At 41.2% G+C, this 27,107-nt stretch overlaps 1 protein-coding gene across 3 annotated transcripts in view; it reads left to right on the top strand.

Annotated features, from left to right (window-relative positions):
* Window positions 1-27,107, top strand: part of OLFM2 (olfactomedin 2) — a 207,239-nt gene that overhangs the window by 34,041 nt on the left and 146,091 nt on the right. For 2 of the 3 annotated variants that reach the window (XM_007428588.3, XM_025166880.2), the window contains exon 1: window positions 13,981-14,228. The exons of the other annotated variant lie outside the window; for it this stretch is intronic. In XM_007428588.3, the coding sequence (XP_007428650.1) occupies window positions 14,094-14,228 (135 nt within the window). In that variant the 5' untranslated portion in view covers window positions 13,981-14,093. Of the gene's footprint in view, window positions 1-13,980; window positions 14,229-27,107 lie in introns of those variants that run through there. 3 annotated transcript variants of the gene reach the window in all.

The following is a 27,107-nucleotide window of genomic DNA, read 5'->3' as shown; positions in this document are numbered from 1 at the left end:
GAGCGTCTTTTAATTTCATGGCTGCAGTCTCCGTCTGCGGTGATCTTGGAGCCCAAATAAATGAAGTCTGTTACTGCTTCCATTTCTACCCCTTCTATTTGCCAGGAATTGATGGGTCCAGATGCCATGATCTTAGTTTTTGTAATGTTGAGTTTCAAGCCAGCTTTTGCACTCTCCTCTTTCACCCTCATCAAGAGGCTCTTTAGTTCTTCTTCACTTTCTGCCATTAGGGTGATATTGTCTGCATATCTGAGGTTATTGATGATTCTCCCTGCAACCTTAATTCCGGCTTGTGATTCTTCCAGCCTGGCATTTCTCATGATGTACTCTGCATATAGGTTAAATAAGCAGGGTGACAGTATACAGCCTTGTCGTACTCCTTTCCCTATTTTGAACCAATCGGTTGTTCCATGACTGGTTCTAACTGTTGCTTCTTGGCCCGCATACAGATTTCTCAGGAGACAGGTAAGGTGGTCTGGTACCCCCATCTCTTTAAGAATTTGCCACAGTTTGTTGTGATCCACACAATCGAAGGCTTTTGCATAGTCAATGAAGCAGAAGTAGATGTTTTTCTGGAACTCTCGTGCTTTCTCCATGATCCAGTGAATGTTGGCAATTTGATCTCTAGTTCCTCTGCCTCTTCGAAACCCAGCTTGTACATCCGGTAGTTCTTGGTTCACGTACTGCTGAAGCCTAGCTTGTAGGATTTTGAGCATAACCTTGCTAGCATGTGAAATGAGTGCAATTGTGTGATAGTTTGAGCATTCTTTGGCATTGCCCTTCTTTGGAATTGGAACGTAAACTGACCTTTTCCAATCAAAACGCCACTGTTGCGTTTCCCAGACTTGCTGGCATATTGAGTGCAGCACTTTAACAGCATCATCTTTTAGTATTTTAAATAACTCAGCTGGAATACTGTCATCTCCACTAGCTTTGTTGTTAGCAATACTTCCTAAGGCCCACTTGACTTCATTCTCTAGGATGTCTGGCTCAAGGTCAGTGACCACACCAGCATGGACATCAGGGACATTAAGATCTTTCTTGTAGAGTTCTTCTGTGTATTCTTGCCACCTCTTCTTAATCTCTTCTGCTTCTGTTAGGTCCCTGCCTTTTTTGTCCTTTATCATGCCCATCTTTGCACTAAACGTTCCTTTGATATCTCCAATTTTCTTGAAGAGACTCTAGTCTTCCCCATTCTATTGTTTTCCTCAATTTCTTTGCACTGTTCATTTAAGAAGGCCTTCTTATCTCTCCTTGCTATTCTCTGGAAATCTGCATTCAGTTGCTTATATCTTTCCCTTTCACCCTTGCTTTTCACATTCCTTCTTTCCACAGCTATTTGTAATGCCTCATCAGACAGCCATTTTGCTTTCTTGCATTTCTTTTTCCTTGGGATGGTTTTAGTTGCTGCCTCCTGTACAATGTTACAGACCTCTGTCCATAGTTCTTCAGGCACTCTGTCTACCAAATCTAATCCTCTAAATCTATTCATCACCTTCACTGTGTACTCACAAGGAATATGATCTAAGTCATACCTGAGTGGTCTAGTGGTTTTCCCTACATTCTTCAATTTAAGCCTAAATTTTGCAGTAAGAAGCTCATGATCTGAGCCACAGTCAGCTCCTGGTCTTGTTTTTGCTGTCTGTATAGAGCTTCTCCATCTTTGACTGCAAAGTATGTAATCAATCTGGTTTCGGTATTGACCATCTGGTGATGTCCATGTGTAGAGTCGTCTCTTGTGTTGTTGGAAAAGAGTGTTTGCTATGACTAGCTTGTTCTCTTGACAGAACTCTATTAGCCTTTGCCCTGCTTCATTTTGTGCTCCAAGGCCAAACTTGCCTGTTATTCCGATTACTCCTTGACTTCCTATTTTAGCATTCCAATCCCCTATGATGAAAAGGACATCTTTTTTTGGTGCTAGTTCTAGAAGGTGTTGTAGGTCTTCATAGAACCGGTCAACTTCAGCTTCTTCGGCATCAGTGGTTGGGGCATAGACTTGGATTACTGTGATGTTGAATGGTTTGCCTTGGATACTCACTGAGATTATTCTGTCGTTTTTGAGGTTGTACCCCATTACTGCCTTTCCCACTCTCTTATTGACTATGAGTGCAACTCCATTTCTTCTAAGGGTTTCTTGGCCACAGTAGTAGATATAATGGTCACCTGAATTAAATTCACCCATTCCCGTCCATTTCAATTCGCTGATTCCCAAGATGTCGACGTTCAATCTTGTCATCTCATGTTTGACCACATCCAGCTTGCCTTGGTTCATAGATCTTACATTCCAGGTACCTATACAATATTGTTCTTTACAGCATCGGACCTTCTTTTCGCTTCCAGATACATCCACAGCTGAACGTCCTTTCGGCTTTGGCCCAGCCGCTTCACTCTTTCTGGAGCTACTTGGAAATGCCCTCCACTCTTCCCCAGTAGCATATTGGACACCTTTTGACCTGAGGGGCTCATCTTCCGGCGTCATATCTTTTAGCCTTTTAACATTGTCCATGGGGTTTTCTTGGCAAGGATACTGGAATGGGTTGCCATTTCCTTCTCCAGTGGACCACATTTTGTCAGAACTCTCTGTCATGACCTGTCCGTCTTGGGTGGCCCTGCACGGTATAGCTCATGGCTTCACTGAGTTACGCAAGCCCCTTCGCCATGACAAGGCAGTGATCCATGAAGGGGAGGATTGATTTATGCATATTTAAAGAATTCCATTCATTCAAATGTGGTTTACGCTTGAGCAGATAAGAGGAAAATCAAATAGGTGATGAAACAGCAACATTCTGACAGAAAAGCATTCTCCTTTTCTGCTATCCCAGATCTGCTGCCACCATTTGCGGTGTCTGATGCCAGCACTAAAGACTCGAACAATTGTGATGCTCTTCATTACTTAATAGGGATGATTTTCATGCAATAATACACCTAAAATCATCCCATTAGATGCTTTGATTTTTGAATATTACTGAGTGTGATCCAGAGTAAAATAAGCACTGCTTATTTTGAAAAATCTGCCACAGGGTTTAATGCAGATTTACTTGGAAGGAAGCCCTACTGACCTTAGAGAGCATTGGGACACACCCATTTCTCTTTAAAATCAGTGGAATTAGACATCCTTTACAATAACTGGCTCAAGCCAAAAACAACTAGGATGTTGCCACAATCAAATTCATTGGGGGATTTTATGTGAGATGCTGCCATTTGCTCATAACCTAAATCTGAATTAGATAAGTCAGTCATTTAGCCAGCAGTGTCCTGGCTGTAAAAAATCCTTATTCCTGAAGATACATGTACATGCATGAGTAGAACTGGTTGAACCCTTAGGATGTAAGGCTAAGACTCAAACTTTGCTTCTCCAAAGTTTGCCAGGCCTTCACACCTTGGCCCTATCTACTGCTCTGAGTTACTGACTTGGTAAACCACCACCTATGTTCCAGGAGGCACCTCACTTGGCATTCTCCCCCTAACCAAGGTGTGTGAGAGAACAACCTGTGCTGCTTTTTTGGCTATTAAAAGATTTTAAAAAATGCAGAAGTTGAAATAATTTCAAGGATGCTAACAATTGGCCAGATAGCTTTGAGTTGCTTGACTACAGGTTGTAGCCCTTCTCGCCTTGGGAGATAGACCAGTCTTACCAGAAATTAACAAAATCAAACCTTAAAAAAATGATTAAAGATAACCCCCTGTTTTAACGTTAAACCTTACATTGCTTAGATTCAATATGGTAGAAGAGAAGCTATGGATTTGCCTTGATCAATTCCAACAAGAAAATCTGCAAGAAAATGGAAACGGAAATTCTCCAGTCAGACCATAAGATGGCACTGGTCTGCTAAAAATAAAAATGTATCAGGCAGAATCCTGAAAAAGATGCTGCAGAGAGTTTAGTTGGTTACAGCTTGTAAGAAGATTGTAAATACAAATAATATCCCTCTTTTCAACCTGAAGAATGGAATTCAAGGCTGAGGATTCACACTCAATTTTCCTAATTTGTACAGAGAAATAAGAACACTAGACTTGATTTAACAGCACTGAAAACAACAACAACAAGCAAATCTAACATCATTTCCTAGTTAGATTTGTACTTGTCTCTACAGAAAACAGCATTTTTTCAAATCAAAATTTCCTCTGTTTCATTTACCTGGACTTCATCCAACTTTATGAGGAGGCTCCACTTTAATCAGAGGGGTGCTGAGCTGACCCCCCCCCCCTTCCTGTCTACCCTTTCTGTCTCTGGACTTCTCAGTTCAACTAGGCTTTGTTCTTAAAAAATCAAACACATTCTCTCTCTAGCACAGGGCAAACTGATTTAGTCTATGATAAAGAACCATGCCTTACTCATAGATGCAAATGGATTATCTGGCATGAGGCTGGCTCACTATAGATGTCAGAGTTTGGGGTTTGCAAACTCACAACATTGTGTGTTGAACTGACATAATTTTTAGTTTTCCGGGTCTTGAAAAGAACCCACATTTAACTACATTGACAGCAGTTAGGGAAGACAATGGTCTTTAGTGCAGTGACATTAGCATCAAATTCATAAAGCTCCCTCCTGCATGGCATTTTTGAAAAACACAAGATGTTTCTATTTCATCTTTACATTACCTAGCCTTCATACAGAGATCCACCTTGGGGTAGAGTGGGGCAGTAGATAATTTACATTTGTGCACTAATCTATCTATCTATCTATCTATCTATCTATCTATCTATCTATCTATCTATCTATCTATCTATCTATCTTTTACTCTGTTGTAATCCACCCAGAGTCTTTGGATTAGGCCAGTCTATAAAAACTGCAAATAAATAGTGTATCCCAGATTGCTCTGATTTGGTCATGAAATCCTTGTGCTGATTTTTTAAATCATGCATATACACAATGCTTTTTTTTTCTTTTACGTATCTTATGCATCAAACTCTTCTTTTGGGAAGTCTTTGGCTTAACCTCACGTAGAGCAATTCTCAGCATAGCCACAGGAGCAGCCTGAAGAGAGGCATATGAAGGAGTACAAGTCATTCCACAAAGTTCTTCATCCTCATGTTTCAGCCCCTTTCCGGCATGGAAGCTGTTCTACACCAGGTCTGCCTATTTACCATTTAGCCCAGGCTTCTGTTAAAATGGCAGCAGCTCTCTGGGTGTCAGGCTTTGAGAATATGTGAAAGAGATCTTTCCTATCACCCACTAATAGGAGCTGCCATGAATTGAAGTAAAATGTGGAGGAGGAAGTACAAAATATGGAACTGGACACAGCCCTGGTTATTCCAAACCTTGGGGATAATCAGCTACACACACACATGCACACCCCAAAATGCCCGGCTTCTATTGGATCAAAGAGAGGCTTCAAAATATGTCAGGGCAATTTCAAAAGTCCGTGACTTAATACAACTACAGAGCAGGCTTCCTTGTGCATTCTGTAAAATGAATGAATGAAAATGTTAGCTGTTCACACAAGTGTGTATTTCAGTTTGAAGTTATGGAATTTGGAATTTGAATAAGTGCAAATTAAGAAGTCCAAGTCTCCCATTCATAGAATCATAAATGTGGAATTATTGGGGCCATGGATTTTAACCTCCTGCTCAGTGCAGGAAATCAAATTAGACCATACCAGACAGATGGCTGTCAAGCGTCCACTTGAACACATCCAGTGAAAGGAAGCCTAACCACCTTTCTGGGCCCTCAGTTCCATTGACAAATTGCTCTTTCCATTAGGAAGATTTTTCTAATATTCCACCAGAATGCCCTTCATTTTTCAGCATGAAAAAAGATTCTTTTTTTAAAAAAATGGTTGAGGTCTGCTTTGTGTTCTAAGCATGGGTGTCTTCAGGGAAAGAAATGCAAGTGATGCAGTGCGTCATGATGCAAACTTCTGTACTTGAAACAGACATCGGGACACAAGTATATAAGGGTGGGATTTGCATTATGATGTCACCATACATCATTGTGATTTTCTGCGAATGGTGCTGGATCTCAGGTTCCTTTTCTGTTCCTTCTTCCTGCCAGCTTTGTTCTGTGGCATGTGTGGGTGGATAACATTCATTGGAAGCCATCTTCCAGAAGAAGATACCTCTGGAATGCTTCTGAGTAATATAACATTCATGGAAACAGCTTCTGCCAGAAGTGACTGTGAGAAAAGTGTAAACATGATCTCAGTAGCAGGAATAAAATTTCTGGACCTTTAAGTATTAGCTCTGAAAAATCCTGGAGAACTGAGAAGTACTAGATGACTGAAGGAAAGCAAATGTTGTCCTTACTTTCCCAAAAGGGAGAATCCAAGAAACTATAGACCAGTCTGTCTGACATAGATATCTGGGAAGATTCTGGTAAATTATAGGAAAGCTCTGGACATCTTGATATTTGATTTCAGCAAAGGATTTGACAAAGTACCCCGTGACATTTTGATTATTAAGCTAGTTGAATGAAGGCTGAACGGCATGACAATTATGTTAATTGATAGCTGGCTTGAAAATCATACTTGAAAACTGCTCATCGATGGTTTCTCATCAAATTGGAGAGACACAGTGAGTGGGCTGCAGTTAGGTTTTGACTTGGGTCCTCTGCTCTTCAGCATTTCTATTAATGACTTGAATGAGGAAGTGGAGGAAATGGTTATCACATCTGTAGATAACACACAATTTGGTGGAATAGCAAATACCCCAGAACACAGAAATAACATTCTAAATGATTTTGATAAGTTAGAGATACTGGTTGAAGTAATAGCATGAAATTTAATGAAGACACATGCAAAGTTTTTCATTTAGGGGGAAAAATCAAATGTGTAAGTAAAAGATGGGGGATGCCTGCCTTGTTGAGGGTGTGTATGAAAAAGTTTTTGGCATAATAGATTGGAAACTGAATATTAGCCAGCAGCGCAATGTGGCTGCAAAAAAACAAAACAAAAAAAAACCCCGATGCCGTTTTGGGCTGCATCAAACCCGCAGTATACTTTCCAAATCATGGAAGGAGTCATTTCACTTTATTCTGCACTGATCAGACCCCGCTTCGAGTACTCTCTCCAGTTTTAGGCATGATTCTTTAAGGCAGATTCAGGAAAACTAACACAGGCTCATAGAAGGACAGCAAAAACATTCAGGGGTCTTATGAAGAAAAATTGAAGGGGAGGCATACGTTTGTCCTTGGGAAAGACAACTGAAGGGGGGGAGGGTTATTAGTACTCTTCAAATGATTGAAAGGTTGTCACGTAGAGGAAGATTGAAACCTATTTATTCTCCTTCATTCCAGTATGCAAAACATGGAATCATGGATTTAAGTTATAGGAAGGCAGATTCTATTTTAATGTTTAAAAAAATCCAGTGCATTCTAACAATAAAAGCAGTTTGATAATAGAACCAGTACCCAGCAGGGTGGTGGACTGCTGTTCATTGGATGTGTTCAAGTGATAGCTAGACAGCCTTCTGTCCTGGATGCTCCAACAGTGGGTTGGACAAGGTGGCCTCTTCCAACTCTAGGATTCTGTGAATGGAGTCACAAAACTGGGGCAAGGGGGGATTTATTCGTTCCTCTGAATGTCTGAGTCTGTAATGGTATGAGGGAATGACTTTGGGAGATTGGGCCCAGAGACACTGCCTAGGGAACAGTCAGTTAAGAGACAGCATAGCCCACAGCTGCATAATGGACGGGGCAAGAGGGTTAGAAGGGACTCTCCCTAGTGTCTCAGGCTGTAAAGGGGACCAGTGGAGGTGGGAGGAGAATTGTACTTTCAGACTTGCAAGATTCTGTTAATGTAGCCTTTCAATAAAATAGAATTAGCTCATCTGGTTTCCTGTCTAGTCTACCTAGTAGGGCTGACAGATTCTGTGCAATGGAACTCATTTGGAAAAGATCCATCACAAGTTCTTGTAGTCAGAAGAAGGGTTTTGATGACCTGTATTTCTTTTGATCACACCTTTATTATTTAATGGGTCAACCATCTCCAACTATTTCTGCCTACCTTATGTGATCAGACAGGGTGGGCACACACACACACACACACACACACACACACACATGCACCTACGCACATCCCAAAATTTCCAGTTTCTATTGGACCAAAGAGATGCTTCAAGATATGTCAGGATGTTGTGTTTAGCTTATTTCTTTCTTTCCTTTTTCTGGGAAAATGGAGAATACTTTAAAAACATATTTCTGCATTCAAATGGTGGTTATCCCTAAGTAAGATTATCAGTATTGCCATCTAAAGAGCGTGAGCCGATTTAGGTGTAATAAAGAATTTTTACCACTTTCTTCGGTGGGAATTGCACTCGGTGTGGCTTGTCTCGTCATGCAGAGAAGAACTGCTGAATTTCCTTTTTCTGTGCAACTATGAAAAATGTAGGAGCCCCAGTTCTTAGAAACAACCCTCAGTCCAAAAAAGGAGGCTTCTAGCTTGGTGAGAAGAGGACTGATATCTTGAGCCACGGAAGGAAGAGATTAATGTTTACCTGTGAAATCTTGCATTGCAGCCACTAGATGTCACTGCTGTCCTTGAATTGGAAACCAGGTCTCTCCCTTGTGCACCACTGGCTTTTTTTTTGAACGGCCACTAATGCAAAAGATTCTCATTCATGGCACTGGGTCACTACCTTTTGTTCATAGTAGTCCTGCTGCTCACTTGATGGAGACTTGTGAGCAGAAGAGCATTGGACTGCCCAAAGGTAGAACATGTGGTAAGTTCAACCAATTCTACAATGCAATCAGCAAAAGTTAGCAACCTGTAAAGTCTTTCCCCCCTAGTCTGCTTAATCACCCATATCAATTTCTGTAATTCCTATCCTAAACAAAACCTACAAGTATCTATGGTCAAACTTCCCTGACTTGGCTCCCTGGAGGAAAATCTAATTTGTGATAAAGAAACTGGCAAATGGCTTATCTATAAGTCTGGCTTTAAACCAGCACAATAGAGTTCTGTCTAGTTTTTTAATGAAAACATCAAGAAAGGGGACTTTGCCAATGTTTTAGGTGATGTATGCCATTAGTGAAATACTTTTTTTTTTTTTTGCATGTACATGCCTTCAAGTCAGTCTTGACTCGTGGCAACTGCCTGGAGAAGTCCCTGCAGTTTTTTTGGCAAGGTTTTTCAGAAGTGGTTTGTCACTGCCTCCTTCCTAGGGCTGAGAGAGAGGGACTGGCCCAAGGTCCCCCAGCTGGCCTTTGGTGGGACTAGAACTTTTGGTCTCCTGGTTTCTAGCCTGGTGCCTTAACCACGATACCAAACTGGCTTTCACTGAAATACTACTAATTTTTTTTTAATTAAAAAAAGTTTCCCCCCCTGTATATTTAAATGTGGACTGAACTGAAATCATGAATTATTTCTGAAACATTTCATATGTTTTCAATCAATGAGCTTCACCTATTCATCCTCCCGAAGCCTTTCTCAGAATAGTCTCTTCTCTTGGCACAGCAAAACAAAGCACGGGAAAAAAAATCACGTTTTAAATTTATATTGGGTCATTTGCCAACAAAATAGCCGATATTTTGTTGGCAGATGACCCAATACCTACGGGTGTTTCATTTTGTGTATTTCTTTGCAATGGAAAGCTTCATTTCTTCAGTATTTCTTCAGTAGAATCTGCAATCTTTCCTAGTCACATATCAAAATGCCCGTCAGAACAAAAATCCTTGGATGTCATTTATCACTCTTATTCAAAACTATCATTATGAAATGTTGAGGTCAGTTCAAGCTATTTGAGCCATCTTTTTGTTTAATTCAGACAGATGAAGAGCAAATGCAAAAGCAGTGGGTGTATGCAATCAGTGGGTGTGTCCCAAAATTAATTGAAGCACATTGAGGCACTGCAGTTATCTCCTGTCTTTTGAACTAGATTGTACTCAAAAGCAATTTGCAACAGCGAAGCAAAGCATAAACCAAAAGACAAAAGGCTAATTAACTCATACAGGCAAATTAGTTAAAGTGCAAAATTGATCAGTACTGGTTTCTTTCATTGAACTTTCCACAAAGTGATAGGATTGTATGGAATGCATTAATCTGAAGGGATAGCTTCTCATGTCAATTCAACCATTGCTGAGCAGCAATTGCATGAAGTCTGATAATATAACCCTTTTGTCATGTTCTTTATTTATTTGTTTGGATTTCTCCCTCTCTCACATACACAAGAGTCAGGGTTGAATACAACATATCAAAACTAACATGTTGATAAGAGGTAACATTGTCCCAGAATATGATGTGAAGATATAACATACTGCAACTTTGATAAAGTCAGATTTGAACCTGGGTGGAATCTCACAATTTTAGATGGTCTGGTGTATTTCCTTCAAAATGAGTTGAGCCAGTATTTCCTATTTATTCTGCTAAGTGGGATCCTGGAGTCTTGACAGCACCACCACTGAGCTTAATGTTTACCCAACTGTGCACTCCTGGGAAAATGGGTATAAATAAATTCCTGGCCAATTGGCACACTGGTAGCAATTGTATCTGGCCTGTCTATGTTTTAGTCAATTTGTGTTTATTGTTTTGCTTAACATGTGCACACACACACATACTATGGCAAGATGTAGAAAAAGGAGAGTGAAATATTTCTAAGCATTTGGAATTTATGTTTTGATGTTGGATTTCTCTCCTTGGACTTGGTTGTAAGAACTGCTATGCCAATGCCCAAAGTCTGCAGCCATGGTGGCCCCACATTTATTACAGATCCTGAGAAGCCATTAGGAAGTAACTTTGGTTGGCAAGCTATATTTCTAATCTCTGGTCCGTATGCTGAAATTGGTTAGCTCTCAACATTCAGAAGCTGGAAGATTCTATTTTCAGTTCACAGAGATTGGGTTGAAGCTGAGGTGCCCAAGATGTAAAATCTAGAAAATAATACAGAAAATCTTACTAATCCACAGTCAAATAGGATGAAATTGAAACATGGGAAGCAAATTCAGTGTGAATAACTCTTGTTCAATGCTTGTAGCCTAGTGGTACGGTTTTCTAAGCTTGTTCATTACTAGAACGCCCTATCAGCATGGAAAAAGATCCAAATCATTCCTCTGTTCATATATACATACATAGGATTTATGTCACATGGTAAATAATTTTATCTAAGAATATAATACAGAAAGTCCGATCCAGCAAAATGTAGCATTGTTTCATGTATTTCATTTTAATAGACCAGATATACAGAATCATACGATGTATGTGTACCTGGAAGTACATTCAAGTGTGTATCCCAATCAAAATCCACGTGGCTGAAAAGTCCTTCTTGGATTGCTAACCTGTTTTTATTTTACAGATATATTTCTGATAGCTTTCCAGAAGGCTTTAAAGAGCTGGATGTTCTCCAATGCATTGGGGTAGGGTGGATAAAACCCCTTGTCTGATGGGTTGGGCACATATCACATATGTTTTGGTGTTGGTTGTCCAGATTTTCATCTTGTTTATTGATTTTATTGTATTTTTCTTTACCTTATTGTATTTTTCTTTATTGTGTTTTATCTTGTTCTTTTCACGATGTGAGCTGTCCAGAATCAGTATGGTGCTGAAATCAAATTGAATCAAATCAATCAATCAATATCTTCAAACTAAGACCTTTATTACTAATGCCACTGTCAGGAACTGGAATCCCCCAACCAAGAAACATTTTCAGAAAGTGTGAATAACCCAACTCTATGTCAAGTGATTCTGAATTAAAGTTCGTTGGGTTCAATAGATTTTACTCCCAAGTATGTGCAGTTTTTGCCACCTGGAAGAGGAGCTGCAGCAACAAGGAGACCTACAGCTATGGGATACTGCAGTTTGAATCACATCTCTACATCCTCCTCATTATATGACCATTGATGCCTAGACAGTATGGTTGAGAAAACCATGTTCTCAGATATGAGGAAGGAATACTGTTCCAGTGTTAAGTGAAGAGGCTCCTGGCACTTACTGCAAAGTTTTCCATTTGAGTAGGACACAAATTCTCCCTCATGGCTGTCTGGCTCAGAGCCATTGGAGGTATGTAGAGGATGCTGAATTCCAGCAAAGAACCAAATAAAGACGGTTGGAAGAATTCAAATTATGAGCATTTAAGAGGAACCAATGTCTCTAGGATTTGTTTCTCTGAGGAAAGAGCTGCCCTTGACTCATATTAGGCCATCTTAGGGGGAAACTGATGATACTGGCTTCCTAAACTATAGTTTCTTTCTTCTCTCTTTTCAGCACTGCAAGGAAAGGCATTGTAAGGAGTTCTGAAATAAAATGAGCCAGAAAATTGAGGTGACACAACATGCGAGCTACTTGACTTGCATATTGCTTTTGTCAATATGACAGATGTCAAATTATGCATGGTGGCAATGCAGCATCTTTTTTCCAAGCCCTTTCAAATGTGTTGACCTTCAGAAACATTTTGAAAGATGTATATGTCAGGTATTTATAATCACACCTCCACTATCTTGTATGTACAACATTAACTCAGATCATGGGAGTTGGGCCAACTATGTCTGGAACTCTTTGAAGAAATATTTTTTTTAAAAAAAATATTTTTGAATTGCCCTCTGCCTTTGTGCTCAGATTCAGTGTAAGCTGGATGGAGTGAAGTGCTAGGTTGAAATCTTAACCTCCATGGGTTCCAAGGATCAGTCTAAAATCAATCACTTGATACCCCATCTCAGCTTTTCTGTCCTGTATATGTGGAATGAGGATTACAGTGGCCTGATTTCAATTGTAAAAGTGTCAGCAAAGGCAGTAGGACCAAGGCAGAATGTAATTAGGCAATAATTCATTCTTATCCAGAAATATCATTATGGTGGCCAAATAATAATGAATATAATTAAAATGTTGGTTTCTGCCATTGGGATTCCCAAATGTGGAGGGCTAAAGTGCTTTAATACAGTTTGTCATTTAGAATTCATAGAGCTGGAGAAAGTGACTCAACAGCAAGTCCCATTGGCCCTTATGGGTTTATCTGTGTAAAACCCCTGGTTATGCTGGTTTTAGCTTATAAGAGGCTTTAGAATTGCAGCTTCTATCCGCACAATGAATCTAGTAGGACTTACCTCCATGTGAATGTGCCCAGGATGGTGAACATGCAGCAAGATGATGTGTTGATATTTAAATCAGATTGCGTCCAGTGGGATTTAACTCTGGATTATTTGCTGTTAAGCAGGCCAGTCCTATGTACACAAAAGTTAAATTCAGACAAGAGTGTGGAGAGCTGAAGGATTTGGCTGCAAGCATTGGCAGATTTACTAGGAAATGTAACCCATTAAATTCTATCAGATTTGCTGTCTGGTAAATATCTTTAGCTATGCACTGCACAGCCAGGGAGCCCGTGCACAATAGGACTGAATAATATTGAATATAGGGCTTACTGGAGCAAGAGGGCTTGGTATAACTTCTATTCCAGAAGATATTCCAGAATAGATGGGCCAGGAAGATCTCAAGACCAGGAGAACAGGGCAGTGCTGAGAGGAATTTGCAATGGATAATGCTTGACAAGGTGGCATTGGGGCGACATTGACACACATAGGGGAAAGGTGATTTTGGCAACACACCAGTGAGGAGGGCTAAGCCACTATCTGCCATCGTTGACTAAAAAAAGATGAATCGATTGTGGAGAGGCCGAGGGAGGGAGCGACTGCAGACAGGGAAGTGGAAAAACACTGTCCAGTGCTGTAGAAATGAATAGGCGGGAGGCTCGCTAGTATTTGGTGCAGGAGTTTTAAGGCGTTAGACCGGATGAGCTTTCCCGCTGCGTTTCATTGATGATGATGATGATGATGATGATGATGATGATGATGGGAATGAGGCCTGCACTCGGTGGTAACTTACTCCGCGGTAGGCGCAAGGGTGGATGGCATCCTTAACCCAGGAGAAGCCGCAGTCCGAGGTGCCAGCCTGTTTGCTCACTCCGACTTCCTTTCATTTGAGTATGGCTGTTCCTCCCGCCTCCTTCCCATTCCGAGGCGGCTCGGCCAGTGGCCATCGGCATTGTGACGTCACAGAGGCCGGGTCCTTATAAGGACGGGCGCGAGGAACGCTCGCTTTCTCGGCTCAGCGGTCTGGGCAGAGTGGCGCGTCCGCCGGGGAGCGGGAGCCTTTCTGATGGGCAAATGAGCCGGGAGGGGGGCTGCGCCGCGGGCTTCGCCGGAGGGCGAGGGGCATGAGGCAGGGGGCGACATGACCGTGCCGCTGCTGAAGATCGGCGCCGTGCTCAGCACCATGGCCATGGTCACCAACTGGATGTCCCAGACGCTGCCTTCTCTCGTGGGGCTGAATGGCACCATCTCCCAGGCCGGCACCTCCGAGAGAAGCGTGAGTTGTCCTTCTCTTCCCCCGGAGGAAAGGGGATCCGGGCTGCCCCACGGCTGTCCCTTCCAGGCGATGGACCTCTCTTAGTGGCTCCGGAGGGCCGATAGCCTGACTTTTGGCGGGAAGAGGACCCTGCCCCTTCCTGCCCTTCGTTTCTAACTCTCCGCTGCGCCAAAGGAGCGCTGCGAGCCATCGAGAGGTTTCTTTCCTTCCCCTTGGCCGACGGGGTTTCCGCTGGGAATCCCGGGTAGCTCTCTTTGCCATTCCGACGAGACGGGGTTATCCACCTGAGGCTGGCACTTGTTTTCAAAGTTGCGCCGCGCTGAGTGTTATGGGCTACTGGGGAACGAGAGAGGCGGCTCGGTTCCGATCTGTCGCCAAAGCTTCTTATCCCACTTCGGAATGCGAAAAGCCTCAACTTTTTCTGCTTGGCAGTTTCTGCTTCCGCTTAGGTGTGTGTGCGTGTAAATTGTTGGAAAGACAACCTCTTTTTCAGAAGGCTTTCTGTCGGGGGGGGGGGGGGCGTGTTAAGAAACAAGATATTAAATCAAGCCTTGCCCCTCTCTGTCCTCCCGTAGGATCTCTTCCTATAGGCTGCCTCCCGGCCAAACTTCACCAACCAGGCGGGAAATGATAGTTGCCTGCCCACGGCGGAATCGAGATTCGGGAGTTTTTATGATGATGATTATAACTTTTTAATGTTTAGTGTTTAGTTGAACTTTGAAAAATTGCAGAGCGAGGTAACAATAAAGTCTGCTACATTTGGAATGGGGATTATGACGGGCTGGGATGAAGGCATCCTTGGGAGCCTCCTGATTGCCGGACCAGAAGCCCCATAATCCCCAACAGGAGACTAAGGGCTTGGATCACTTCTGCTCCCTAGGCAGAACTGAGTCACTTGAAATTATCTAAAATGGGTGTGTGTGCGTGCATGTGGTGTCCCTGTTGTCTCTGTCTCTTAATTTACAACAGGACTGCTTCTGTATGAACTGTGTCTTCTCTGCCCAGATGTCTCCAGCCCAACTGGAGCTCTGTCTCTACTGTTTTGAGGGTTGTTTTTGTTCTTTCACTCCTTCCATCTCTTCTAAAGGCTGAAAGGGTGGTGGTGGTGGGGAGGTTGGGAGGACCATTTTTCTCAATGCTTCCTCTGAAACTTTGCTAAATGATCCCTTCTATGATTCTGCTGTGCAACCCGCCTGGAATGGAAAGAGAGATTCTGCCCACCCCCCACCAACCATTCTCCTAACTGTGACTGAGGTAAAGGCTGGTCCTAACTGCAGTGGATCACTTCCCTGTGCTCCTCCCAGGCTCTTCCAGGGAAGCATCTTGTCTTGCTCAAAGACTGATTTCTTTGGGGTCTCCACACCATTCTCCTCTTCCAAACACCTCAGTGCCAATCTTACCCACCCCAATCACTGTGATTTCTTCAGTGAGGGGTTAATTTGGATTGATTGCTTTATTATTTCCTTTCAGCTGGGAGACAGAATTAACAATTCTCTCCTTCCCATCGTTTTTCATGCTTGTCCGAGTAGATTTTTCCACTGGCAGGAAACTTTCTCCAATTCTTAAAGAAGAAATGTGGATCTCTGTATGTTTGGGTGTATAATGGGGAAGAAAGCACAGGAGGATTGGTTCTGAAATGCAAACTGATTGTGGGCTTTGCAGAGCATACTGGAATTGGTGAATGAGGGTGTTTCTCCGTGGGATGTGTTGATTTCTCTATGTTGTTGTAAGTGCAACAAAATCTGTTCCTCCACTATGTATGATCCCTATGTTGTTTTAAACAATATTTAAAGCTTTTTAAATAGTGTCTGTGTGTATGTTTGGAGAATAAGAACCAGCTTGAACTAACAGGTAGCAAGCCTATAAATGTATAGATCAGGGAAAGCCCATAAAGGTTTTTGGTTAAATGATTAGGTCTGGTATGCTCCTAATTTTGCCTATGTCCCCATTTACATGTAGCCCCATTTACCTGTCTATCTGTGTCTAAACCCACATGCAGATGAGGCAGGTAGAAAAACCCCAGCCAATAAACTCTTGAAAAGGAATCCCCACATCCTTGATGAGGTTGTAGCTGAGCTGCTGATTTTGAAATTGCTGGATAGATTGATGCGCTGTTTATGCATAGGTATCATAAAGGTATTTCCTCAGCATTAAAAAGAAAGGAAGCACATGGGATTGGAATACAGTTCTCCACATGGGAATTGGAGAGTACCTTTGGAGATAGCGTGGAGATGAGGTCTAATGCTGATTGTAGGCACGCCATTGTGAAGCTTAAGGGCACATTGGTTTATACACCCATGTACTGGAGTTACTCTAGTGACTGTAATTTGATAGTACGGCAAGTGACGCAAGTTTGTACATGATAATATGGCTTGCTTGCTCTTTACTCTCTATAAATTCCATAAGTAAAATGTGAGTGTGCATTTTTAATGTCCGGTTGATTATGGGGATGGGAGAGAAACAAGCTAAGAAAGATGGTGAGATGTCAAACGCTCTGCTCATTTCTATGACATGGGTGGCTCGGATTTGATAGGACCGATACCTGTTAGGTCTGGAAGAAGGAGCCTCCTTGTGATTGCAAATACCAAATATTATAAGCGAAGGCAGTGGGGCTGCAAAGCTGTCAATGTCCTGGAATGGGCAAATCCTGAGATGGAAATAAATGGTCCTCCATTGCCTGGAGGGAAACTGGCAGTTAGCAGTAGTAAAGCGAAAAACCACTTGGAACAAATGAATGAATGAATCTCTGCCAAGAAGCTTCTAGATCATCCTGGAGCCCTGCCCAATGCCACCTATCCATTCCAAGGAACCCAGCTCTGTCGGCTGCGGCAAATCTATCCACATGAATGCTCATCTCTTATTTCTTTCTTCAGTGTATTCACCTGATGTAAACCAAGCCAGTGCTAAGATGCCTGTTTCACAGTGGAAGGGCTGAGGTCCCAGTGGAAGGGAAAATGAACATCACAGCCTTCAATTTGAAGTGCTAATTCCTTTTGCTTTGGCACAACATGGTCTGTCCTTATCTCAGTCAAGTGCCTTAGGGCACTGTCACACATGAGACTGACATTTTCCTTTGCATTTCATACTCTTGTAATCTGGATGTAAAGCCAACATATTCTAGAAGGGGTATGCTTGATTAGAAAAGAAAATTCTTCTGTCTGTATTTTATGTGTTCTGAGAGTGTTCACACATTAAAAGGCTTAAACGTGCGTTTAATGTTACATATGGTAATATTCATCGTGTCCTTGAGTGGCCTCTTAATAGCACTGTCTGTGGACAAAATTAGAACTGTACAAGGGGTATACTGTGTGAGAAATCTCAGCAGTTGTACCTTCCCTGTGGGATTTTATCCCATACAGACTTTCCAAATAGCTCATTGCAAAAATGAGAAGAATGATATGATGCTGTCCAGTTGTCAGACAATATTGTGGCTTATTTTTCCTCTTGCAATAAATCCTTATACCTTTATATGGATTAGGAAATGGTTCTAACCTAGACTATTCCCAACTCTCAGAAGTGAGGAGACGAAGTATTCAAATATATATTAACTTCCTGCAGTCTAGGGGTTCATGCAATCTGTTAAGAATCAAATTCCATAACTTTCTTGTTTTCTTGAACTGATGGGGATTTGGAGAAAAAAACAAGGCATAATGCAAATTGATGGCAGCTATTCTGGATGAATTTAAAATTAGACTATGCATTTCATCTATGGCCCTTGATTTTGTGCCCATTGCTGGCTATATGCGCTTATTAATTGGCAGCCCTGTACTCTTCTCCCATGGGGGCTGGGGTGATGCAAATGTTTTGACATTTATCTGGTGCAAGCCATCATACTGTTGAATTGGTGATATGTGTGTGTCTATCCCAGGCATTGGAGGGTATGGTGAAATGCTATTTGAAAAGCCTTAGCGGTTGAAATTTCAATATTCCTTCCAAGTGCACTTCTGATGTTGGCCTCCTGCTGTTGGTGAAAGCACATGTCCTTTTAAGGCAACCTTCCTCCAAAAGGTGCCATCCACTTATGCTTGCACTCCTGGAATTCCTAACCATCTCAGCATTTCCTTTTCTTCTGTATGCCTTCAGTGTGTTCTTAGATATACGTTGGGTAGTTCCTTTAAATGAAACTTACTTTTCATGAACTGGAGCTGCTTCATGCATTGGCTGTATTCACACAACATGTTTACCCTGGTATTTACTGAATTAACCCACTTTCTCACTTCCCACAATACAATGAACCATAAAAAATAAAGTGGACTGGATTTGTGTAACGCACTGTGGCGAAGAAGCAGCAACAGCAGCTAATCAAGCCTCATGATGGATGGATGGATCTGCTAAGGCTTTACCTGACCTAGTTAAACACATTGTGTGAACACAGCCTTATGTTGTATAATTTTCATATATACAGAATCACTTTGTTTCTGAACAGCACCATCATTGAGTTTTCTTGTGAGTCAACAAGTGGAAAGCTGTTATTTGTTCCAGTTCAAAATACACCTATACTGAACATATGTAAATTGATCTAGTTGGCTTCATAATAAAACAATAGGAAACCCCCCCCCCCAGTGATTAGGTATAATCCAATTTGTCTTTTTGATTTGTTAGATTTATGCCCTTCTGTTCCTCCCAGAGCTTCCATGGGGATTTCCCTTTCTCTTAACCTATAGCAATCACCCAGTCAGTTCCCATAGCTAAGAGTGGACCTGAAACAGAGTTTTCCTAGCCCCAGTACCATATCTTAGTCCCAAAGTAGAGAATATATGTAGTTCAAGGTTGAATATATGACAGAATATGCATAGCTCAGTGCACTGATGATGTTACCTAGCATGGTAATGAAACATCTGCAAGAAAACAACCAAAATTCAGAATATGCCAAGAATCCAACAGTACCTTAATCCCTACATACTGCACTGTCTCTCCAGTATGACTACTTACAACAAATCCTCTTGTGTTGTGCAGTTTTAACATATTGCATCCAGGCATGATCTCTAAGAAATCTAAGGTTGGCAATAATTATAAATTCCTTTCTGTCTCTGAAAAGATTTTTAGAAAAATAAAGCTAGAAAAAGTTAATAGCCTAGACAGAACATTTTCTGGCAAAAGATTGAAGGTGTTTGTTTTTTTAATTCTAATCTCAAGGGCCATCTTTAACTGAAATGCAAAAGCATGGTATTTCTTAATATCACCGTTAGCTGTCAACGATGAAACCCCACTTGAATAGCTTTTCTTTGGAAGATGACTATGCAGACATGGACACAATGGTTTCATTCAAATGAGCCCTGTTTTGATTTCAAAGAAATTCAGTCCTAAGGGAATATACTGAGATCATAGCCTTAAAGGTGATTTTAAAAAAGCATGATAGTTTCATTTTGACTTTTATGAGATTAATATCAAAGCATTTGTTTTGGAAGATATGGCCCAGTTCTTGAGATCGCATCTGAGAAACCTAAGTGAGCATCTGATATTTGAAAGGGAAAGAAAATTATTTGGGTGGCCAACTTCTGAATCTTTTGCCATGAATTTCACAGTGGTTGAGGAATGTAAAACTCTGTTATACAGCACTTCAGTCTTGTCAGTGAATACTTTTGTGGTGATATAAATTGTATTTTGACAACAGGTGGATCCTATAAACTCTGAATCCCACAAACAAGATCTAGGTCCAGGTGTAAAAAATCTAGAAGTCCTGTACTTGATGGAAAAGTCTTCATTAATTGTTGCATGACTTTTGCTTTACATCTTATCATAACAGTTTTCATGCTTTATGGTGTGATATGGTAGTGTGTTGCACAGAAAAAAATATACAATCAAATGGTCTTGTAAGCTGGCCCCCAAAGGGAGGACCTGTGCAGCATCCATAAGTAATGTATGGAGTTAGCCTTTTATGCATCATCAGAAATCCCAGGCATTTATCTCACTTGTTAGTGGTCTAAGCAGAATCTCTCTGGGATCCATTACCTTTGTATCTTTTGTATTGAGCAAGATGGACTAGTCCATTTGATTGGACTAGATGGACTAGATGGACCAAATCTCTCCCCCCCTCCTTTTTTTTCTTACCTTGGCTCTATAAATTCTACTCCGGGAAAGTTTCAATTTTAAATTCACTCCTGATGCAGAAAAATACCTACATCTCTTAATCCAAGAGAAGACATGCATCTAATAGCAACTCATCTCACAGGAAGAATATTATCTTCCCCATTTCAGCAACAGCAATACTTTCTCTTGCCCTCTGTGAAAAGTAAATGGTTGAGGTGGGAGTGGGAGTGTGTAAGACAACATATTGCTTTAGCCCTAATAGTAATCAGAAGCATTATGTCAGGGGATTCTTCATCACAGTGCGGCCTGCAGCGTCGTATTCCTTTGCTGAGAATAATGGGGCAGATGTGGGTGCTCTATTTTTTCTTTCCCAAATGAAGGCTAAGAATGGGAGCAGGAAGCTGCTCAAGGCCTTCCACTCCTATCCTTTTTTCCCAAATTGCCTGGCATCAATGTTTATTCACCCAGTTCAAGGGCTTTGAATTATGGGAAGAGGAGAGCCTGTAGAAGGCAAAGCATTTACCCCAAACAGCCTGAAATTAGGCTTCAAAATGATTACTTAGACTTGGGGAGAGGTTGGGGTGTTCTCAAAGGTTTCTGGTCCTAATTTTCAACCTTAAGCCCTGCAGTCCTTGAAAAATTCAGGAAGCTAAATCATGGACCTCGGTTGCTCCACTATTGCCCACTGCTGACCTTGAGAGTTCGGAATGTTTCACACCTTCATTATATTTGTTTCAGCCTTTAGAACAAGCCCCCCTGGCCTTCTCATAGGAGCAATTCAGTTCTGACTTTCTCAGAAAGTCCTTCTCTTCCTGTTTTTAATAGCTATTTGAACCCTTTTTTTAAACAAAAAGAAAGACATTTTGTAAAGGACTTTGTTTTTATTTATCCTTTAATAAAACGTATGTGATGGCTGGCTATATATATTGAATTAATACTAATATTTGCAGTATAGCTGTATGATTTTTAAAAATATGTTTTATTGCTAAAGGATATTTCCTTGAATATAAAATGGCTGCCAATATATAAATAAGGTTTGTTATATTGCACAAAAGCCCATTTACAATGCAGGCTCTGTACCTACTCACGAGCAAGTTCAGTAATCTTTTGGTCTGGTTAACAAACATAAGATGGCAGTGTTAAAGATTTCTAAAGTTAAAACCAGAGAAATTAAAATCAGTTCAAAAGCAATTGTAAGAAACGTAGCCTCCTGTGTTGTTAGGGATTTTTGAAAAACCAACTTGGAGGTTAGGATCAAATATCAAATCAGTAGAAGAGTGCATTTCAGAGAATTGGGGCAGGCAGTTACAAAGAAAGATTGATCTCTTAGCAAATGTGGGCAATTTTTCTGGGATGGGGATGTCATAGAGGAAGAGGCATTCTTTCAAGTAGCTTGGACAGAAGCCATGTAAAGATGTAAAAATAATATCTAGCAATTTGTGTTCTATCTGGAAACAGGCAGCCAGAGAGTTGCTGTTAGCACAGATATTTCTCAGGTTCTTCTAGAAACCATCCTTGCTGATGATTTCTGCAACAACTGAAGTTTGTGGACTGGACATGAAGGCAATCCTATGTAGAATACATTACAGGAGTCAGTTTAATTTGAACCGAGGACTTTCTGATTTGTGCCTCAATTTGGTTAACCTCTATAGGACACCAAGTGCTACTACGTAGGAAATAGTTTAATCAAAGCTACACAATGAACTGGATGCCACTCTGATCATTGGTGCATCAGTCATGATTCTTCCATTCTGTGTCCAGGATCCCTGGTAGCTTTGTTGCATATCATGCTTTTATGTCCTCCTGGAAGGAAGATAGTGCATATGGATTAGAATAGTGCAACTTTATCCTATATTGGACTCCTAGGATAAATATATCCAGTTCCTATCAACCCCAGCCACAACAGCCAACAGACAAGGAGAATAGGAAATATCAGCATCAGGAAGCAGTCTGATTTCATTGGCAACCTCTCTTCTATCCATCACTTTGGATTTCCAGTAGTTGCTTTTCGCAATCTAAAGCCTTTCAAATGTGTTAGAATGACAGTTCCCAAAATTCCCAGCCAAAATGCCTTATTATGGCTGTGACTGACGGGAGCTTTTGGTCTGACACAACTGGGGGCCACCATGTTCAGAAAAGCTATTTTATTGGCTTAAGGCAGGAGGTTAGAGAAATGATCCACTGACTACCTTGGTTCTGGCAGACAATCTCTGCAGAAGTGCCATCTCAATGTGTATAAAAGGAGGGCTTCTGAGCTGTTAAACCTTGAAATTCTGTCTTCTATATGTTACATCAATGATTTCCTAACCACTCTGTAATATTAATAATGGTAGTAGACAGGATTCCTTGACGCTGTGTATCACTATCACAGTCTTTTCCTGCAGTGCACTGTATGTTTTCCCAGTACACATTTTGGCTCGATGGAGCCCAAAGGCTTCATTGAGCATGCCTTGGATCAATCTTCTGCAAGCTGTTTACCTCAAGATGTGGTAGAGTACAAATCCCATCAACCATTACTCTATTTATTTGTATATGACTTGAATAACTTTTCTTGCCCCAACCCAGCCTTCTGAGAACCAGGCATGAAATGCATTTAAGTCAGCGTTCTTGTGTTGGATATTTCAGAGTCAGGTTCTATCTAAGCAGTCCAGGGTGCTGTTCCTGTACATCAAGCCAGATGCCATGGGCCAGGTGAGGCAACTGCTGCGTAGCAAAATTGTCATGCACACTGAAATGAAATCTGCGATTTAGATTTAGGTGCCCTCTCACTCCAGTAGGCATTCAGAGTCAAATGTGCCTCCTTTGGGTAGCTTCAAATTCAAATGGAGCTGGAAATGCTTTGAAACTGAATGCATTTGAATTCAGATGAGTTAACATGAATGGTGAGAAGCTGCATTAATTCAACAGTGTATTCACTTTAGGAAGTTCAACTTCAGTTGGTTTTTTTTAAATATCCACCGCATTTACATTAATTTTGCATTACATGTTTATCGGTACATACATTGGACATTTTCATATGGCCAAATAACAAAATCAGAACAAAGCAAAAAATGTCGGCATGCTGTATTTAGGTGCGCAGAACTGCTTTGGGGCAGAGCTGGACGAATGTATTATGTTCTGGCAAAGCTCCAGGCTGGAAAGGATCCTCATGATTAGAACCAAGTATAAGGAGGCCATGGGCATTTTGCCTTCCTGTTCCTCTTCCATCACCTTCCTGCCTCTTATGCTTCCTATGAAGCTGCAGACAGGGCTTAAGGAAATCAAGATGGTGACTTGTTTCAGCCTTATGTGCCTCTTCACTTGCAGATGTTGCTGGCTCTGCCGCATTAGCAAAATAAAAATGCATCCACACAGGCATCCGCACACAAAGGATAGAGGATACAAATGGCCAATCCTGTTCTAGTGAATCTGGGTATCTTTCACTGTTCGTGGGCTGTACAGAATTGAGGCAGGCACACGCTGAATGATCCCAGTCCTGCACAGTCCTGTCCTCAACCTGTTTCTTCTCGCCATAAATAGCCTTTGTGAAAGCGTTCTCCGTCATTGGCTGATGCTGCAGGCATCTTGTCTATTCTGTTTATGAATGCAGAACCGTGAACAGGCGAGTGTGACATTAAATGCAGAACGTATCAGATGGATTCATGCTAGCTGGATAAGTTTGCTTCATTGCTTTTAGAAAACTTATGTGCACTGAATTTAAGTTGTACCCAAATCAGTGCCAAATTAAACATCATCTGCTGAGGCTGTGAGAGCTAGGTAAGGGAAAGACAGGCCAAAAGAAGGGAAGAGCAAGGCCGTGCCCTTTACCTACACTTGTCCAACGCTAAACTGGAATGCCGTTCATCCTCAGCTTTCCTTCGAACTAGCCAAAGGTTGTGTGTGAAATGCTTGGAAGGAAGCCACAGTTTGGTTGCTTTTGTTTTATCGTGTGCTCAGTACGAAGATTTATCCATTTTTGGTGAGGAGAACTCAAGGAGATGAAATGGGAGAACTTTAATAGAGAAGAAATGGGGCTGGAAGTTCCTCAACCAACCATTCTGATTGTCTTTCCTTTTTTTTGCAAATGTCATGTTGCACAAAATGAGTTTCAGAGTCAAAAGCTCTTTGTATCGTACACTGGGATATTTAGAGACAAGGCCTTTTTCAGCCAGGAAGCTGGGATTTTTTTGTCTTGGATCCTGCGGAAAGGATGGAGAGTGAGGAAACAGTGGTGGTGCCTTCCCATGTGTGTGTCATGTTCATCGTCTTACCACAAGAGTAAGCTAATTATACCTGTTGCAAGTACAACCTTGTCTGCTTAGTGGAGGAAATGGTGAAAGGATTGGAGGGCAAACTTTTTGGGGGACTCATTAGAGGAGGCGAAGAGCACTCAGGTGTTGCACAGAAAGTTCTCCTTGAAGGGAAGCAGGATGGGTTCTCTAAGGAGGACAGGGCACAAGGACTTGTTCCAGAACAGAGGAGACGAGAAGAGGACCCCAAGGAGTAAAATGGCACCTCAATCCCCACTGATTCTGACATGGCATGTCAAAAGGGAATGGGAGATCCTGGAAGCACAAACAATCCACACAAGAAGAAAAAAAATGAGAAAACGTTGAGAGCCTTGTATACATGAAGAGTGAACTCTCTGACAAGCTGAGGAGCAAAAAGGAGTTGTATGAGAAATCAGCAGGGGCTGATGACTACAGAAGAGTATAAACTTGTAGCATGAACCTGTTGGGAAGGAGTTGGGAAGGCTAAGGCTCAGAATGAGACAAGGCTGGCTAGGCAAGTAAAATCTAATATGAAGAGGGTTTGAGGTTATGTCCAAAATAAAAGAATCAAGGAGGCTGTTAACTTTTTATGCAGGGAAGGTGGGGAAGTAACGAAGGGGAATAGTGAGAAGACAGAATTTCATAACCCCTTCAGTGCACTTGAAGGTGATGGACAGGATGCAGTTTAGGAGTGAAAGATATAGTAGGAGCCCATTTTGCTACCTTAAACAAATTCAGTTTTCTAAGCCAGATGAATTACATTCCAAGGTAGTGAAAGAGCTGGCAGAAGTGAACTCCAAACCACTGACTGTAATCTCTGAACACTCCTCAAGAACTGGAGAAAAACAAACATAATCCGAATACTCAAATCAAAGAGAGAGAACCTGGGAAACTACAGACCAGTTAGTCTAATACCTGTACTGGGCAAAGTATTACATTGTCAATTTGCATGTCTACAAACATTTAAAAAGTAATTTTATCATTACTTTATTATTATTTTTTATTATTTATTAATCATAAGTTTGCCAAGAATAAATCATGTCAGAATAATCCTATCCCTTCTAATGACACAATGGCTACTTTGGTAAACCAAGGAAAGTTATGGACGTATATCTTGATCTCAGTAAAGCATTTGACAAGGTCTCTTTTTGTGCACTTTAGATTAATGTGGGGCTAAATAGTGTGGTGGTCCAGTGTATTTGCTACTTGTTGAACTATCACAAAGGGTACTCGTAAATGGTTCTGTGGACAAGTATAAGTTCCCTGAAACTGGGTATGAACATTCATTTGCATAGGGACAGGATTGGGATATCCTGGTTTGGGGGCAATGTGTAAGAAAAGGATAAAGATGCACTGGTGAACTCTGAACTGCATGAGCAAGCATGCATTACAGCAGGTAAAAAAATTAATACAGGCTGGGGTTGCATTAGCAAAAACATTTGGTGTGTGATATGAACTAATGTGATACATTATACTCCATTATATTTGGCCCGGGTTGGACTGTACTTGGAATATTCTGTCCAGTTCTGGGCGCCATACTTTAAAATGGACATGGAAAAACTAAGGTAGATTCAGAGGAGAGCTACCAGGATAATAAGGGGTCTGAAAGCCAAGCCATATAAGGAATGGTTAAAGGATCAGGGTATATTTAGCTTGCAAAACAGAGAGCTGAGGAAATATAACAGCACTTTACAAATATCTGAAACTCTGTCAGATGCAAGAGGGTGGAGCTGTTTCTTTTTGGAACTGAGAGCAGGATAAGGACCAAAGGGTTAAAATCAAAAGAAAAGAAATTCAGACTGAATATCAGGAAGAATTTCCTGTTGATAAAAGCTGTTAGGCAGTGGAACACAGTGACAAGATCAGCAGTGGATTCCCTCTCAATGGGGATTTTTAGATGGGATCTGGACAGCTACCTTTGAATATGGCATAGTGGATTTCTGTATTGATTGGAGGGTTGGACTATATGGCTTAGAAGATCCCTTCCAACTAATACACACTGCGTGTTCCTTTCATGCTTTTAAAATCTTCAGAAGCTTATTTCAAGCCTATATTGTTCGTGTCCCTCATTATGCTTGCTTATTAATTGGTGGCACCCAAACTTTTTGAAATAGTTAAATCCTTTCTTTTCAGGCAAGCTTCTATCATCATTGTTATTTTTCCTTTTTTGTTCTGATTTTATTTGTATTAAATTAAAATTTCATTTTATTCTGTTTGGGGGAATCATTGTGCGTTGTAGGTTTAAAATAACCTAAAGGAATTGATTGACTCTAGAATATGGGTAAGATTCTGTTTGTCCCCACCAATGTCTGAATGATTGCATTTCTAATGAAAGAGACTGGCAACTAGACATGGAGCTATAGGCTTCCTTTTTCTTCTTCAGCTTTTGCCATATGCAAGGAGCCTGTCTTATGAATGTTTCTCTTTTGGAAGAGTATCCAACTCTTCAGCCTGCAAATAAGGATAACCCATTATTTGTCTCTGGCAGTGACAACATTTGCTTTCCTTTTCATTTGGATTTCTCCATCTTAGCTTCCATCCATCAGTCCCTCCCCACTGACTTCCTCATCTTTAGCAGCTTGTTCACTTTTCCTGCCAA

Source organism: Python bivittatus, unplaced genomic scaffold (assembly GCF_059951505.1).
Source record: "Python bivittatus isolate LINGU-HERP-01145 unplaced genomic scaffold, Pbiv_v1 ctg000220_np1212, whole genome shotgun sequence".
NCBI lineage: Eukaryota > Metazoa > Chordata > Lepidosauria > Squamata > Pythonidae > Python > Python bivittatus.
The sequence above is the reverse complement of the archived record's forward strand: the minus strand, read 5'-3'. Positions and strand labels throughout refer to the sequence as shown.